General features: G+C 48.8%; 2 protein-coding genes across 2 annotated transcripts; both read left to right on the top strand.

The window, feature by feature from the left end:
• Positions 1-428: 428 nt before the first annotated feature.
• Positions 429-3457, top strand: LOC119328540 (nucleophosmin-like). The gene is made up of 7 exons (XM_037601515.1): positions 429-676; positions 766-876; positions 1359-1427; positions 1737-1868; positions 2583-2660; positions 2746-2874; positions 3001-3457. The coding sequence occupies exons 1-7, from the start codon at positions 452-454 to the stop codon at positions 3175-3177; spliced, it is 921 nt and encodes a 306-aa protein (XP_037457412.1). The 5' UTR covers positions 429-451; the 3' UTR covers positions 3178-3457.
• A 12984-nt stretch (positions 3458-16441) lies between these two features.
• LOC119328016 (rosmarinate synthase-like) lies at positions 16442-18124 on the top strand. Its single transcript, XM_037601060.1, has one exon. It carries the CDS (start codon positions 16546-16548, stop codon positions 17941-17943), a length of 1398 nt encoding a protein of 465 aa, XP_037456957.1. The 5' UTR covers positions 16442-16545; the 3' UTR covers positions 17944-18124.
• The last annotated feature ends 518 nt before the right edge of the window (positions 18125-18642 follow it).

The following is an 18642-nucleotide window of genomic DNA, read 5'->3' on the forward strand; positions in this document are numbered from 1 at the left end:
AGGGAGGTGACGGCGACCAGGAGGAGGGCGCCCGCCTGGTGGGCCGGCGTGCACTGGGGGCGGCTGTGCGGGCCCCGCATCGCCGGCGGCCGGACTCGCCCGCGGCAGCGAGTCGGAGAAAATGCAGGAGGAGTAGATGTTTTTTTTTTCGAACGCACTGAGCGCCGATCTACACCATCGATCGGACCGGGCCTGGCTACCTCGGTTCTCCTTGTGCGGCCCACGGCCCACGGCCGCCGGGCATCCGAGTCACGCACCGCGCCGTGCTCCTCCGTCGAACCACGTCACGCGTCCGACGTGCCTCCCTCCCACTGGCCGGCGCCGCCACGCTCCGTCACGCGTCCCGAGCCGTCCGATCACGCGCCCCACGCGCCAACCGACGGCCGGGATCTCGCCCGCCACCGCTTCAAGACTGCAGCCAGCCACTGACCGAGCTGAAGAGGAAGAAGAGATGGCGAGAGGAAGCGCTGCCCTGGTGGTGGTCGCCGTGGCCCTGGCGGCCGTGCTCCTCCTGCTGGTGGCGCCCGCGGCGGAGGCGGCGGGGCAGAAGAAGCCGGCGACGGCGGCGAGGCGGGAGGACGTGCCGTACATCCGGTGCCAGGTCTGCGAGCGGATCGCGCGGGAGATCTCCGCGCAGGTCGCCGCCAAGCAGCAAGCCCTTCCGTCCTCCAAGAAGGTACTGTGACTCTTCTGCTCATCTGGTTAGGAGGGAGAATTCTGAGCCGGCTGATGAAGTCGAGAGAGTTTATGTGTGTGGGATTTTAGGTGCCGGAGATCGAGATCATCGACATCGCGGAGAATGTGTGCAACCTGAAGAAGCAGGAGGCGGACTGGATGCTCCGGATCGACATCGTCGAGAAGGGCGATAAGCTCGAGGTAAATCTGCTGCAACTTAGGCGGATTCGTGCGTTTTTTAATTCTGCTGACGGGAAATTGCTCTGAGTGTGAGCTATGAACTGCTTACTGCTGGTGCGCCTCCAGGCTCCAAAAGATTTCAAATCTGCTTCACCGCCAGCAAGTGCAATGCAAAATGCTAAGTAAATAATGCGACTCAGATCGTATACTTTGTATACCAAAGTGGCCATAATTGGAATTCAACGAAACAGTTATCAAACAGATTGGCAATCTGAACGACAGTATGAATTGGATGGTTTCATTTAGGAAGTTCCTTATTCGTTGACTCAGTGGAGAAATTGACTCTTTTAGTTCATAATTTATAGCCACATGTAGCTAGTTCTGTTTCCTCCTGGAAATACCATTGAAATTTTTATATCAAACAGAATTCATCTTCAGTAGGTGTGATACTTGCACAAACCTAGCATCTCAGTCACATTCTAATCCATCAAAGTATTTTGCAGCTTGTGGACCAAGATGAGGAAGGGCACTGTAACTCGGAATGCAAGACCATTGAGCGTGCATGCCAGGAGGTGAAGATCGATTCATATCTAGTTTATTATGCATTTATACAATTGTACTGTCTAGAACTTATTAACATACTAAGATCTTGGTTTCTTTAGAGGTGATAATCTTTCATGAACTAAACATCACTGTTGAGTAAATGATATTGTGATGATACTCATCTAAAATGAATCATGATTTATCTATGCCAATTCTTCAAATTAGTTGGTGTTTTTCTTTCCACAATATTTATTCTAGTTAGAAGGCCATAAGGCAGCACCATTATTTCTGTTGAACTATGTGATATGTTGTGCTTTACTGAACAAAACTCTTTTTAGGTGATGGGTTATGCTGATACCGATGTTGCTGAGTTTGTCTACACAAATAAGCCTTCAGTTGATCAGCTGATAAAGTTTGTCTGCAAAGATATTACCAAAGCATGTGCTGCAGATCCACCACCAGTTCCAAAAGTAAGCATTTCCAGTCTTGTTTCTGCCCCCTTAATTAGGTTATTATCTATGAATATTGGGCAAGTAGGCAGGCTTTACCACTTCAGTGTGAAATAAATGTCAAATTAGAGTCTTCTTCCCTGCCACTGAGTACACGTCGTAGTGATGATCAATCATGGAATTTGCAAGATGGCTTTATTTTGGTACTTGCATCAAGGAAATAGGGGCAAATTTTGGTGCAGGTCAAATATGGACATGGATACTATACTAGTCTTGGTCGAGCTTTATCTGTTATCTTTCCAGGTCTTTAGCTCACCATAGCTTTACTAGGCAGGTTTACTTCCATGTTGGCCAACTTAACTCAGAGGTAGTTAAAATATGATATTAAGAGCAGAACACTAGACCACACAGAAATGCATCTGATCTGTCTGCTGTCTAGTAAATTCAGTTTTTTTAATTAATATGTGCTAATGCGCATTGATACAAATTCCATATAAGATAGACTAAAAGAAACCTTTCCTAGAAGTAAAAGAAGGAGTTTATAGAACCTCCAGCCATGTAAGCAGATACTTCATAAAACCAGGGCATGATTTAGGACCTGATTATAATGCCTGTTTGAATGCTCTGCTTGTAAGTTGTAACAGTTAACTGTCTGCTGCTAAGAAGTATCTGGATGTTAGGTTTTGAGAACCCTTTGCAGGCATTTCTGATACACATCAATTTTAAAAATTGCAGGACCGGGTCCCTGGAGAACCCTTTGCAGCAAAGCCCTCAAAGGATGCTGAGATGGAGAAGATAATGAGATCAATGGAGGTACATATTTTAGCTGTAACATGTGTAACTATATCCAAGAATATGCAAAAATACAACTGTTACATTACACTATTGTTGATGACAGGGCATGCCAGGAGCCCCAAACATGAAGATGTACTCCAGAGACGATCTGATGAAGAACAACTTTGGCGTTGAAGGTGATGAGGATGATGAAGATGACGATGAAGACGAGGATAGCTTACCCAAGAACTTGGTATGTTACCATAGGTTACCCAAATATGTTACTAGGGCTGGCTCCTCACAGTTCTCCGTGACTTCTCAGCGAAATATGTTTATTTGAACTGCTGAGGGTTAATCGTATTTCCTCTGCTCCTTGCAGGGAAACATTCTGAAAAACAAGGGTCCGCAAAAGAAAGACCTGAAGCAACAGGTGGTGAAACAGATCAAGGATACCGGCAAGAAACTGAAAGGGCATGTGAGCAAGGTGTCCAAGGCGGTGAAGAATTGGTGGAAGGGGAAGAAGAAGCCTGCAAAGTCCAGCAAAAGCGAGCTATGAAGAACATACAGCATCCTCAAATTGGTTCGGCGCGTCAACCTTCTGTGCAGAACTGGGGTAGAGAACAGCTGCATAAACGTGCACGATGATTTTTTAAGGGACTTTTGGTGTACACTAGTAGAAAGAAGTGGACTCCACTCTGGAGCTCAAAGGGAGGTAGTTTTGCGTGGTTGTTCAGGCTCCAGTTGATTTTTGGTGTATGTGGTACTCTGTAAATGAGCGGACAAACTCTCTAAATGAGCGACCGTGCTATTTAACGTGCACAAGGGCTGGAAGCAAATCGAGAGGCAGGGAAATATGCGCGGCGGCCGATGTGTGGCGTAAAGCAGCGAACTCGTAGCAAATCATAATTAACTGCCTTAAGCGAAGGACCGAGCAGCCCTCCGGGTAGCGTCCTTTAGCAAATCAGCACCGTTTAAGGCCTCTTTTGGTTCATAGGATAGGATTATCATAGGAATAGGAATCTTGTAGAAAATGAGATGACATGTATCTCAAATCCTATGAGTAGGAATAGGAAACAAGATGTCATTTGGTTGCATTAAAGGAATTTTTTCATTGAGTCTAGGCTCTTCTTTATTTTCCTATGAAATGTGGAGGATAGGAACCAATCCTATGTAGGAATAGGAATCCATCCTATGAACCAAAGGGCTCTAAAGGAAACAATCCTATAATAATTCTATTCTCTAGAATTCCTATGAAATTCCTCTAAACCAAAGGAGGCCTAAGATGGACGTGGTCGAGATTTCGTCCGTGCACCGTCGTGTGCACAGCAGTTTCGGGCAAAACTAATTTTAGAGAGAAAAAGCATCCCAAACATGTTTGAGAAAAGTAGGGCTTGCACCGGTGTAATCTATTTTGTCAACTTAGCCGTAATTATATGCAAGTATACAAGTTACCACTACTGAAAAAATCGTGTGGTTACCGAGTTTTTTCATGTTTGCCCATGCGTGGCTAGCTCTGGCGGCAGCGTCACCACCTCCTCCTCCCGCTCCTTCCCCTCCGTGCCGCCCTGGCTCCCGAAGGCGTCGGAGGCATTTGCGTCTGCGGAAGCATTGGGCTCCTGGCTGACCGCTTTGGGCTTGCGGCCGCACACCGAACACATGGTCGGGGCGGGTGCCACGGTGGCTGCAACGCATGCCACGAACAAGGACAGTGAGACGGGGGCGTGGCTGCCCAGAGAGGGGAAAAGCTCGATATCCCGCGGCGGCGGCGGCAACCACCTTACTATCGTCGTCCCCGGCGGGGCGAGGAAAGGCTTGCTCAGGGGGTGTGGACGAGCTCCTCCTCCTCCTCCGCCTAGAGAGGTTGTTGCTTGTCGGAGGCTTCCTCTCTTTCCCGCGGGGAGCAAAGCCTCCCGTTTCGGCCGGTTCGGGTGTTCAGGTTGTGTGGTCGTGGTATTGTACTGGTTTGGTTCTTAAATTGGGCAAAAGAGCAGTGCCACATGGACGATAGATTTTCGGATGAAATCTGGACGACGGATCAAATCGTGTGTTAGGTAGCATCTTTTAGCAAATCAGCGCCGTTTAAGATATGGACATGATCCATATTTCGTCCGTGCATGCATCGTCCTGTGCACAACAGTTTCCCTCCAGGCCGAGTTCGGATGTGCTAGATAGGGCACTGGCTAGTGGCTAACCCGCCCTTTGCCATATGCACCGGGCAGGGCAACCGCCGTTACACTTTTTTATCCCATGTCAGCTGTCCAGGCCAAAATCTCCACATGACGCTAGCCCTGACAACGCCCACAGTCCACTTGTCGTGGACCCCCGAGGCGGGTCGCCGGGGTGCACCTTCGGACAAATTGGACGACGCGAAGAGTGTCAAAAGGCCCCGCGACACGACACTAGGAAACGGACGGCGTGAAGGGCACTCTCATGGTCTCAGAGGACAATGCTATGCAACGGCGTCCTTTTTTAGAGAAAAGGCGTCGGCCGAGTCCGAGAAGAGCTCGAACCTAGCCCGACTTTGAATTAACAAAGCCATCAACCGGCCAAGATTACAGGGGCACCACATTACAAAGAGAAGAATGCAATGCAAAGCGGAAAGAAGATACATAGAGCAAGGCAGAACGGCACAATGACAACAATGGAGCATCGTTGCCGACGCCCATCACTACGCCTACGCCAACTAGCCAACTAGGTACTTGGGAGGAGGGACATGCCGTGCAAGCATTGAGCGCCGGTTACATCCATGGCCAAACTTGGGCAACACTTGAGCTGTCTCCACCGTCGCAAAGGGCCACTACCCTTTCACCCAGGCTCGATGGGTGCCGCACCGGCGACCAGCAGAGTGGCTACACATAGCCCAGCTCCAGGTGACCGAGCTGCCAAAGGAGAAGCAGCCAACGCTGACCCACGAGCAACGGAAGACCATCCTGACGAGAACCAATCTGGCAGCGGCAGCACGGAGCAAGGGACGCGAGCTGTCGGACGAAGGCGCGCATCCATGACGAAGACCGAAGAAGAAGAGCAGGACAACCAGGCCGCCATGCTTTGGAGCCGAGACACCAACTGCTCCACCACCAAGAGCAACTCCCGACCGCGGCCTTCAAGAAGGAACACGCCACCGAGGTGCCGTCGACGCCCAGACCAGGGGAGAAATGGCTTTCGCCGGAGCTCAGGGAGGAGACGGGAGGGGAAGGGTCCACCCCAAAGCCTCCAAGGAGGGGCTCGGCGTCAAAGACATCGACTTTGGGGGGCCGCCGCGCCGGCCAGGGGTTTCCCCCGGAACCACAACCAAACGCCAGATCCGGCCATCCGGCACCACGGGACGATGGACGCCATTGCCAGGGACCAGCGCCGGCACGGATCGGAGCAGATCGGGCCGGCACCGAAGCTTCACCATGGAGCCCGGCGGACTGCGAGGTGCCGCCGCTGCGCCATCGACCGTGACCTCCACGCTGCCCACGCAGCCGTGGGAGGCCACCCACCAGCACCCGCCGGCGCCACCTGCCGCCCAGGCCGCGCCGCACGCCGCCGACCAAGGCCGCCGCCCCGGGGCCCGCAGCCCTCCATCCGAGGAGGAGGCGCCAGATCCCCGCCGCCACCATCAGCCCTCCATCCGAGGAGGAGGCGCCAGATCCCCGCCGCCACCATCATCAGGGACGCGCGCCGAGCGCCGGGCGCCCCTCTGGCAGCGGCGAAGAGGAGGAAGAGGGGGGTGGAACCGCGGTGGCGGTGCTAGGGTTACCCCCGAGTCGCCTCAGAGGAGGCGACACGGGGGAGGGGGGGAGGATTGATGCCAAAAAAAATGGGTGATTGATGCAACGGCGTCCTTGCTTTGCTTGACCCAGGTACCTATCTTTTTCGCCACGACTCATGTCTAGCAACGGCATTTTTCTAAGTCCACACGGAAACACAAAACAATGGGTGATGTATACGCGTTCGTAGCCTAGGGGAGAGAAGAGCACGCGAGCTTTCCTTGAGTTCTTTTTTTAACGCAAGTTGATCATTAACAAAGTTATCGCAAGCTTTTTTTTTTGACCCGTGAAGTGGACTATGTATCTTGTTCGCAACATTCTGTTGTCACTACTAGGGAATACCTTATATACAGAGGTATAACAGTAGCGCTGGTCAGAACAAAGCACCACTGCTACTTAGTAATAGCGCGTGTCAATAAAGCGCGCTACAGCTATGATTGTAGCAGTAGCGCGTCTGCAGGTAAAAGCGCTACTATTATAATTCCCATACTGTTACCGGTAGGCTAGCAATAGTAGTAACGATCCTGTAGAAAGCACGCTACCGCTAAGTGCCTTATAGTAGCGCGTTTCTGATGTAGAGCGCTACTGCTAAGAAAAAAAATAGAAAAGTAAATGAAAATGAAAGAAATAGAAAAATGAGAAATAAAAAAAGAAATGTAAAGAAAAACAAAAGAAAAAAATAAAGGAGAAAGGCATAGCAGTAGCGCTTGTTCTCAGAAAGCGCTATAGCTACTTTAGCAGTAGCGCTTTTTGTATGCCTGCGCTATAGCTAAGTTCCTTAGATAAAAGGAAAAGAAAAAGGAAAATAAATAGCTACTTCCTGTAGCAGTACCACGTTTTGGTGGAAAGCCCTATAGCTAACTTAGCTATAGCGTTTTTTTCCTACCAGCGCTACTGCTATTTTGACTTAACCACGCGCGGGCTCAAGATTTTGCTAAGTCTTTTTCACCCCTCTCCCCCTATCCCCCTACTCGATCTATCGCCGCCGTCGATCGCCCTACGCCCAAGCACGCCCTCGACGCCGGCCATCGCCCTCGACCTCACCGCCGCCGCACTTGACCTCGCCGCCGCCGCCCGAGCCCTTCCTGGACCGTCGCCGCCCGAACCGCCGACCGTAAGCCTCTCCCTCTCCTCTCCCCTGCCCCCTCTCTCTCTCTCTGCTAGCTAGGGCAAATTTTATATGATGTTGTTTTGATGATGTTCATATGAACCCTAGGTGTTCATATGAACCCTAGATTTGTTTAGGACGATAGGAATTTTTTTATCATTTAGGGAAAAAATTAGCAATTTTTTAGGAAATTAGCTATGGCAAATTTTTATGAAAATTCCTAAACAGTAATTCCATTTAGTTTTAAATTAACAGAGGGTATATAAATAATAGTAGCATTTAGCTTTAAATTAATAGAGGCTACAAACAAAAAATAGTAGCATTTAGATAAAAAAATATTTGGACTATGGACCTGAATCTGGTCCAAATTTCATTCAAATGAAATTTGAATTATTTGGACTATGGACCTGAATATTTCTGAAGAAATTGGGGTAGGTACTAAGGTCTTGCCGTGGAAATTTTGATGAGGTCAGAAGGGTTAGAGAAAATGGAGTTCCTTTGCAATTTCTAATAAGGTCAAGTATTGTTGGAATATTTGCTCTAAAAATTTGGATGAAAAAAATGTGTGTGTGTGTGTGAGAGAGAGGAATAGCTAGAACAGAATTTGGGTTCTGTCCTAGGCAGAGAAGTGTATAGTGAGGTCATTTTGCAAATGTTTTTGGTTTTTGAAAAGACCACTATTTTTCAAGGAAAAGAATATAGACAAGTTTTATTTTAAAGATGATCCCTTCCTAGACTTTTAGCTATAAATAAAAACAGTAGCTATGGCATTTAGCTATAAACAAAAAACAGAATTGTTTTTCTTTTCAAAAACTTGGTTAAAGTAATTGTTGCTATATAAACAAAAAACATGATTGATATTATATGATATATGTCATTGATGTTCATTTGCATATTCCATTATTGTTGATTATATCTTTTCATTGAAATGGTCATGTTATATCTTTTCATTGAAGTGGTTCGATTGTGCCCAAGTGGCCTTTTGTTGTTTGCAGAGAATAAAGCCGAGTGGCCTATGTTTTGCCGGAATGTTGATTCATTTTCGTTCCGGCAAATTTCAGGTGCTCGATTTGTACATATTGTAGCAAAGGTCATGCCGAAATTTTCTGTAAATTTCGATATGACTTGTGCTACAAACTAGGATATATCGAGTGCCCAGGATTTGGCGCACCGGGAATGAATCAACATTCCTGCAAAACATAGGCCTTTTTTAACATCATTATTCATTTTATTAGGTCTAGAATTAATTAACTAGATTTAATCATAGGAAACATGACTAGCGACGATGAAGGATAGGGTTCTGGTGATTGCAACATCTATGAGGCGGTAGACGGCTATTTGAACCTTCTCGAGGAGCAACGGTTGTTGCAATGCCCACCTGTCACATCCGAGACTGAGACCGGCGCTAAGACCGACGCTGAGACCGACACCGGCACCAAGAGCGGCGCTGAGACCGGCACCGAGACTGGTGAAGCTGCTATAGAACCAAAAATGAAGAGGACACGGCGCCCAAACCATCTCAACACTACCGGGGAGGAAGAGGGGGAGAAATAGTAAATACGGGGCAAACAAGCATCACAAAAATATAACAAGGCAAAACGCGGTGCCAGGGGTGATCTAACGCGGTACTAGGCGATACTGACGAAGGGGGGAAACATCCGGGAAAGTTTTCCCGGAGTTAGGCATTTTCGGACAGATGAAACGGAGGGGGACGGTTGCAGGTTTGCTATGCTAGGGACGTGTGGCGGACGAACCGGTTGCGTATCCGGGTTCGTCGTCATTCTAAGCAACTTTCATGTACAAAGTTTTTCCAACCGAGCTATGGTTTATTTAATATGATTTTCTAAAGTTTTTATTAATTTTCTGGAATTTAATTATTTACTTCAACATTATCCAGAATAGTAAAAGATGACATCAGCATGACATCATGCTGACGTCAGCAGTCAACTGTGCAGTTGACTGGGTCAACTACGTGTGGGTCCTGCATGTCATACACTGTTTAGATTAATTAGGTTTAGCTAATTAATTATTGTTTAATTAAATTAACTAATTAATTAGATTAATTTAAACAAGATTAGTTAACTTAATTAATTTACTAATTAATTAATTAACTAATTAATAAATTTACTAATTACATTTTCATTTTCTTTTATTTTCGTTTTAGGAGGGTGTGGGGCCCCTACGTCAGTGGCCCAGGGGCATCGGGCCCCACCCGGCAGTGGCCCAGGAGGCCGACCGGGGTGGGCGTGTGGTAATGGGCGTGGGCGCCCGTCGGGGCTGACCCGAGCGCGGCGAGGATGAGAACGCCCTCGCTGGGGATGCTGAAGGCTGCGCTCGAAGAAGCGCTCGAGCTTGTCGAGTCCCAGCAGCCGGGCGGTTTCGGTGCGGAGCTCATGAAGCTGGTGACCAGCGACACGACGACTGCCAAGTTCCAGAGGGTTGAGAACAGGATCACCGCCTGGGTCGTAGTCGTCGGCTTGGCGGAGCAGTTCGCCGCTGGCTATCGTGCCCGCCACACCAACGCAGGGACCGGCTCGGCACCCTCCCTTGCCCCGGAGCATCACCACCAGAGCTTGAAGTCCGCGACATCTCTGTTGCAGGAGCACGAAAGCTTGCTGCAATGCCCGAGCTTAATGCCGGGATCATTGCAGCAGAATCAGAGCTTGAAGTCTGTGACGTCGCTGTTGCAGAAGCAGCAAAGCTTGCCGCAACGCCCAAGCTTACTACTGGGATCGTTGTATCACAACCAGAGCTTGAAGTCTGCGACGTCGGTGTTGCAGGAGCATCAAAGCTTGCCGCAACGCCCGAGCTTACTGCCGGGATCGTTGCAGCAGAACCAGAGCTTGACGAAGTCTGCGACATCGCTGTTGCGGGAGCACCAAAGCTTGCCGCAACGCCCGAGCTTACTGCCGGGATCGTTGCAGCAGAACCAGAGCTTGACGAAGTCTGCGACGTCGCTGTTGCAGGAGCACCAAAGCATGCCGCAATGCCCGAGCTTACTGGCGGGATCGTTGCAGCAGAACCAGAGCTTGAAGTCTGTGACGTCGCTGTTGCAACAGGACCAGAGCTTCCAGTCCGAGGAGTCGCCGTCCCAGCAGCGACAGAGCTCATAGTCCACAACACCGTCGTTGTTACAGCGGCATTAGAGCTTGCAGTCCTGACGTCAGTGTTGCAGGAGCGCCAGAGCTTGCGGCAACGCCCGAGCTTACTGTTGGCACCGTTGCAGCAGAACCAGAACTTGCAGTCCAAGCCTCCAAGGGGTCATCGTTCTACTTCCTCCGTTTCAAAATAGATGACTCAATTTTATACTAACTTTAGTATAAAGTTAGTATAAAATTGAGTCATCTATTTTAAAATGGAGGGAGTAGCAGCAACGGAGCTCGCAGTTCACGATGCCGCCGTTACAGCACCACCAGAACTTGCAGCAACACCAGCAGCAACTGAGGCTCCAGTTGGGGGAGTCAGTCGTCATAGCAGCAACAGACCTCACGGTCTACGGTGCGTCCCGCAGCAGCGCCGGAGCTTGAGGCGGCAACACAAGAGCTCTCAGGCAGCGATGCCGCTGTCTCAGCGGCACCAGAGCTTGCAGAGCTCGCGGTCCGTGCTACCACCATCGCAACAACACCACTTTGATAAGCGATCCGGCTTGTGGCGAGGCGTGGTAAGCGGGCATGTATCCATGATGTCCTGTCCTGGAACTGATTTCCCATAGAAACGTGTAATTGTCTCTTCTTCGCTCCGGTGATAGCTTGCCTGTGACGTTTCCTTTGGTTTTCATTTCGAGCGAAATGTGCACAGAGGATTACTATGTAGCGTTTGATGCATACTATGGACTGTGTAGACTGACTCACGTAGTTCTTGTAGATGACCAAGCGCTTTAATCACGAATTCGCGAAACAATTGGAGATTTTTTTTTTGTTTGAGAGAACAATCGGAGAGTATTGGGACCGGAGAGTATTAAACAAGTGCAATTTTTGGTATATTGTGTGCAAATTTTGTTATTGTTTATTTCACATATTTTTTTTCATTTTCTTTTTTACTAAAGGGTAATACCAATGCCAATAATTCATTCTTTCTTAGGAAACTTCATTGTTTGATTTTTTTTGTTTGAATTCATTTTCTTTCTTCTTGAAGGACAATGCCAAAGCCAATAATTCCTTCCTTCCTAGAAAACCTCATTATTTTGATTTTGTTTTAGTACTTATTTCTTTTTGTATTTCTTAAAGAGTAGTACTAGACCCGGTCATGGGCAACCCGGCCCGCCGGCCTGAACCCGAAGCCCGACATTTGGGCCGGGCTCGGGCTCCATTTTCTGACCAAAGCCCGGCCCGAAAGCCCGAATAAAGCCCGAAATATGTATTAAAACATATTTTGTTCAAAATATAGGTATAATAAATTAATATAATATCCCGAAAATGATTAATTTAATTAAAATATGTCACTGTTCATGTACTTCGGGCCGGGCTCGGGCTTGGGATTTTATCTTCGGGCTTTGTTAAGCCCGGCCCGAACCCAACCCGGCCCGACGTTTGCCCGGGTTTAAGTAATACCATGCAACTAATTCATTCTTCTTTAAAAAACTTCATTATTTTGATTTTGTTTTTGTTTCAATTTCTGTCTACTTTAATGGTAATACGAATGCCATTAATTAATTCATTCTTAGGAAACTTTTATTTTATGAAAATTCTTCTATTATATGCTTAGTTTTGCATACTATAGAAAAGTGCATTTTATGTGTAAATTGTGAGCAAAATTTCTATTATTTGTTTTTTCAGTTTCTTTTTTCTTAAAGATTTATATGAATGCCACTGATTCATTCTTTAGAAAACTTCATTATTTTGATTATTTGATTTTTTTTACTTTATTGCTTTCTCCTTTAAGGGTAATAGCAATGTCACTGATTCATTCGTTCTTAGATAACTTCCGTCTTGCGAAAATCCCACCATTATATGATTATCTTTCATATTAAGGAAAAGCGTAATTTCTGTTTAAATTGTGTGTTGTCCTTATTAGTTTAATTTTGTTTAAAAGGACAATACTAATGACACTAAAAATTTTCCGAGAAAACTTTTTTATGCTATTCTTACGTTAGTATATTAGTATAGAGGATGAGAACTCTAGAAAAAGTAGAAGTTTTTATGTTTTATTATGCTATAGATAGGTGCATAATATTATTCATCCTTTAATTTTGTTTGTTTGTTTAATTTAGAATTAAGAATATGGTTACGTACAACCACATGATTGGTCATTAGCTCTAAGATATAAGTATTGTTGTCGTCGTATTGGAGCATTAAGTGCAGAGCTTTCACCAAGCCCATGCAGTGCAAAAGCCCTGCCCATGATCTTGCACGGTTTAGTTTCAAGAGGAACGACACAGCAGGCACGTCCTGGGGAAAATATCTGATGCACTGGAGCTTGTGCTGCCACCGATGCACGAAACTCATATTGTGCTTTTAAAATGTTCAAAAAAATCTGAAAAAAGTTAACACACTCACACAACAGCAATGTAGGTTGTCACAAAATTTCAAGTCAAAATTCACAACATAACTCGAAAAACAAAAATAGAAAACTTCAACACTAAATAGTACATAACATAACTCGGCCTTAGATTTGGCCCATTATCACACTGATGTCAAATTTGTCATTTTTGTGTCTCAAAAAATATTTCAAATTTTTATACCAAATTTTGTGACATCATACATTGATGTTGCGTCAACGTGCTAGATTTTTAAATATATTTTATGACATCCGGTGCACCGATAACACCACAAGTGCGGGTGCACCGGATACATTCCTGCACGTCCAGCTCCGTGAGCTGCGCGGCCTCTGCGTTGCAAAAAGAAAAGAAAAAAGTAACCAGCCTAAGTTTTAAAATCAGTCACCTGACCACTAGCCGCTCCCTTAAGTAATAACTATATCGTTTACAATAGAAGAGGTCAGGAAATCCCGGGGGTTTATCGTACCACACCCTTGATTCCTGTCTCTCAAAACTAAAGCGTGCAAGATCATGGGCACACCCATTAGCTTCTCGCATACAATAATTTATATTGACCTTGCCGGATTAATTTATCAACTTTCGACAATTATCGGTGATCACTAGTCCCGACGCCCAATGCTCAGACGGATTTTGAATAGCTTGAAAAATCTCCATAGAATCGCTCTCAAATGCAGTAGAGAGGATATCAGGCTTTTCTGCTAGGCGTAGCCCCAATAACACCACTAACACCTCTATCGTATGAGCGTTATGATGTTCAAATTCCACAACTGCAGCCATGAAGCTTCCTAACGAGTCGCGTAGGATTGCACCACACGCACCTGCACCCAGTCTGAGTCCACGTGGTATGAAGCATCGACATTCAATTTAATACATCTCGTTGCCGACCTTGATCAGCAAGTTTCCCACTATGAAATAATCTTCTTTTCAGCTACCCAATTAAAACGACACCTCTGATTTGCAAAGTTGCTCGAGCTGGTGATACAATACTCTCGTTGTGGGAAACCGGATACCGTTCCCACCATCTATACCAGCATACTACCATCACCAATTCCATCGCATTCTCCCCAGGAACATGAACGCGCATTGGGGGCATATATGAACATATAAGCTCGTTAAGGATAGGCAAGGGAATGGGGTTGGTGGTTACCTTTACCATATTTCAATTTAAGAACAAGTTACAGTTACCACACTTTTTTTTTTCTAAGAACAGGTTACCTTTGCCACAGATTTTTTTTTGGGGAACCTTTACCATATATGTGGACGACAATTTTGAACCCCCTCCACAAGCATGAACGCCCCACCCACTCCCTGGCCCAACACAGCCCACACACATGCACACCTCTACCAAACATAAACCCATCCTGCGAACCAACCTGTGGTTGAGATGGTTAGGTGAACAGTGGTATCCTCAACTCACCAGGGTTCAAATCCTGGTGCTCACATTATTCCTGGATTTATTTCAGGATACCCGGCGATGCGCTTTCAGTGGGAGGAGACGTTCCCGTCGACGACGAGGCGCCTACGGTGGCTTCGTAAATCTCAAGATGATATGCCGGCTCAGTCTCTCGGAGGTGCTCATAGGGGTAGGGTCTACGTGTGTGCGTTCATACGGATGAGTATATGCGCGTGTATATGAGCGCTTGTGTCTGTACTGATGCTAGAAAAAAAATATAAACCCATCCATTGACGTCATTCATCATGAGCGCCCCTATATTTCGCATTCAGCGAGACATAAGGAACCCTCGCTGAAGGGAAGGGCGAATTGGGCCCGGGCACAGAAGAGGCCACAGCCTCGTATTTTTTTCGTTTTCTGTGTTCATTCTTTTTTATCTTTTACTTTTGTTTATACTATTAAATTGGATGTATGTATGTATATATCGGGCCTAGGTGCCCAGGCACCTAGGTGCCCCAAACATATATATGTAAGTTGCTTGAATTCTAAATTTGGGTAAGTAATATTTTTGATCGTGGGTTATTTGTCAAGATTTGTGTTGTTTTTATTTTATTGTGTGTGTTTAGGCCAAACTTAGCCATGTTTAGGGTAAGTTGATTTTTTTTCTTGATTCTTAGGCCAATTTTTTTGACTTGCCCTGGAGTAAGTCAATTTTTCTTTTCTTTTTGTATGCATTTTTTGCTTTTGCTTTTCTTTTTCTTTTTTTCAGGTTTTCTTTTTCTGCATGGGTATTTTTTCATATTGCATGAGTGGAAATGTAAACAAGCAAGTACCGTCGAATATATGTATAAATTACACTAGGTGTGAAAGTTGCACTATATGTTTATTCATGCATATTTAAAAAATGTCATTTCAGTGCAAAGTTGTGTGCAAGTTTTTTATTTTTATTTTCTTTTTAAAGGTAATACCAATGCCAGTAATATTCATTATTTATTAGAGAAATCAATTATTGTTTTTTATTTATTTCTTTTGACTGCTGGCGGCGAAGCTCTGTGGGAGAGCCTTTCCACGAAGATGAAGCACGTGCGTGGCTGCCGCCTGGCAGAGCCTCGTGCCAGGCGGATCGAGGTCGGCTTGCCGGCCGGCTCGCCCGAGGTCTCCGACAACGAGGATGAGACTGGCTTCGACGACACCGCCCCGGCTCCCGCGCCTCATGTGCACGCCGGCTTCACCATAGAGTGGGCACAGGCGCATTACAACGCCGCCATGGCGGAGGTGCAGCCTGCGCCAACGCCTCTATCGACGTTCCAGCAGACGTAGGAGGGACAATGGTACAACCTGTTTCTCCTAGAGCAGCACCGGCTGACGGATGGCCAGATCTACGGCGAGCGGGCGAGCGAGGATGGCGTGGCGGCCATGGCCGCGGCAATCCCCAACTTCGTCGTCGAACAACGTGTAATCTACAATGTCGTCGGCGCTGAAGCCGCCACTCGACACGAAGCAGCCACCGCGGGGGCGCAGCTGCAGGCAAACGCGTTACGCGAGCTGCGCCGCCGACAAACCATCAGTCGGCCCGATGGGACCAAGACAGCGCCGGCGCCACCATTGTGGACCTCACGTCCACCGATGATGGAGAGGTCGCGGACTCCTTCGAGGATGAGTACGCCACGGAAGGCGGCGGTGCCTTGTGTCCCATATGAGCCGATCCGTCTTCCACATTGCAGACAACACGCCCTAGTCATCATCAATGAAAATGCCTTTACTGCTTGTAGTTTTGTCCACGAGTTTAGGAGCTCGAATTTCAAGGCTCACAGTCTCGCTAGGCATGCACTTTTGCTCGGAGGTTGGCCTGCCCGAGGAGTTGAACTTCCTTCCTGTAACTGTTTCGACAATCTAAATAAAGCCCTGCGAGAATGTCTAAAAAAACAATGAAAATGCCAGTTTTTCTGAAAAAAAAAAGAAAAAGAAAAATATAAGAGTGTTTAGATCATTATTTTTAAAGAAAAATATCCGAGTAGATTACACTCCAAGATCACGCTTAGCTACCAAAGACTTTTTTATGCAGAGTGTAGTCACCGCTGACGCAGAGTGCTCTGTCCGACGATAAGCAGAGATATCGCCGCTCCTGCTGCCGGCCGCCCGGCGCGCGCTCGGCCCCACCCGCCGGCGAGATGCCGCTGGAGCGCTTCGACCTGCAGATCTCGTCCCGGGAGCTGGTCCAGGCCTCCGACCCTCCCCCGGGCTTCCCGGCCGTGCACGCCGTCTCCAACCTCGACCTCCTCCTCGGCCCCTTCCCCATCTACCTCGTCTGCATCTACCCGCCCCCGCCGCGCGGCCTGGGCCCCGTGCTCGCCGCCGTCCGCGCGGCGCTCCCGGCCTACCTCTCCCGCTTCTTCCCCTTCGCCGGCCGCGTCGTGCGCCACCCGGACACCAACGTCCCCGAGGTCGCCTGCTCCAACGCCGGCGCCGAGCTAGTCGTCGCCGACGCTGCCGGGGTCCCTCTCGCCACCGTCGACTTCGCGCGCGTCGACCGCTCGCTGGGCATGATCCAGATCCCGTTCGACGCGGGGCTCGCGCTGTCTTTGCAGGTGGTCCGGTTCGCGTGCGGGGGGCTCGCGCTGACCGTCGCCACCAACCACCTCCTCGCCGACGGCCGCGCGTTCGTCGTGCTGCTCAATTGCCTCGCGGAGATGGTCCGCGCCGGAGGCGGGGGGCTCTCCCGCGGGCCTGTGCTCGACCGGTCCTCCCTGCTCGCCCCGCGGTCGCCGCCGGTGTACGGCCCGTCGCTGGACGCGGAGTTCGCGAGGTTCACGCCGGCGACCATGATCAATCCCCTCCTGGCCGCGGCCATGGAGCGGCGCCTCTACCGCATCGACGCGGCCGACCTCGTCGCTCTCCAGATCGCGGCGTCGTCCGGCGATGGTCACCGCACCTCGCGCTTCGTGGCGCTGTGCGCGCACGTCTGGAAGCTCCTGGCCCGTGCGGTCGGCGACTCCGACCCCAACTGCCGGATGGCGTGGATCGTGGACGGCCGCAAGTGCGTGGAGCCGTCGGAGGGCGCGCTGGACCTGTACATGGGCAACGTGGTCACCTACACGTCCCGCGAGGCGAGCGTGGCGGAGCTGCTGCGCGCGCCGCTGCAGGACGTGGCGGCCGCCGCGCGCGCGGCCATGGCGTCGGTGATGACTAGGGACAGGTTCCAGGAGCTGGTGGACTGGGTGGAGGTGAACAAGACGGCGTACAAGGACGGCGGGAAGTGGACGGAGGCGGTGAACCTCGGCCTGGGCAGCCCGGCGCTGGTGATCTCCGGCCTGCTCCCGTTCGCCATCGACGGGGACCTGGGGTTCGGGAAGCCTAGGCTGGTCCTGCCGTGGCTGCGGCACGGCCGGCTGGGGTCGGCGTCGGTGACGGTCGTGCCCTGCCCGGGCGGGGACGGGTCGTGGTTCGTCGGCGGCACGCGGCTGTGGCCGCGGCTGGTGGAGGTGATCGAGGCCGGCCCGGAGAGCCTGCTCAAGCCGGTGACCGCGGCGAGCCTGGGGTTCGAGGCGCCCCACGGTTCTCGTTTGTGAGCTCGCGGCGAGCAGTGTGTGGTTCTCTATGAATTCTGTAACTTGTAGAGCTCATTCACAATAGAAGCATTGGGTGAAATTCTATAATGTTCTCTCTTTGAGATTCAAAAATATTTGCTTCCGAGCAAGCAGATTCTCTGCAAGTCTTCTGAATGTATAAACAACCGAGGTTTAACTCCAAGTTGCTCCTTAGGCGTACTGATCTGCTTGTTACTGAAAGATGAACTGGAAGTGACACTGAAACCAATCCGCTGTCGCTGAACGAGCTCTAGAATTCGCACAACGTAGAATCATTAGCCGCAGATCAATGCTGTCTACTGGTACACACAGTGTAACAATGTAAGTAGAGAGGCATCCACATGATGCGTCTGACTGAATTGCGAAGGGGGGAATGTTTTCGCATTACACTGCTCTGGCAAACTAACCTCAAAACTGCTCTAAAACTACTAACCAAAGTTGAATCAAACTAACCAAAGTTGAGACAAGCTAGGATGCAATGTGTTGCATTTCATTGGTCACTGGTAAATCACGTCGAGTCGCTACCCAAAAACCTAATTGCCCTCACCTTGTGCAGGTTTTCAAGGGATGGTTTACCCCACAAAAAAAAAAGGGATGGTTTGGGAGAATTGCTCTCCCAGGCAGGTAGTCGTTGGGATGGGGTTGCCGGAGATGCAGCTCGGCACTAGAAACTCGAGACTG

This window comes from Triticum dicoccoides, chromosome 7A (assembly GCF_002162155.2).
Source record: "Triticum dicoccoides isolate Atlit2015 ecotype Zavitan chromosome 7A, WEW_v2.0, whole genome shotgun sequence".
Classification (NCBI taxonomy): Eukaryota; Viridiplantae; Streptophyta; class Magnoliopsida; order Poales; family Poaceae; genus Triticum; species Triticum dicoccoides.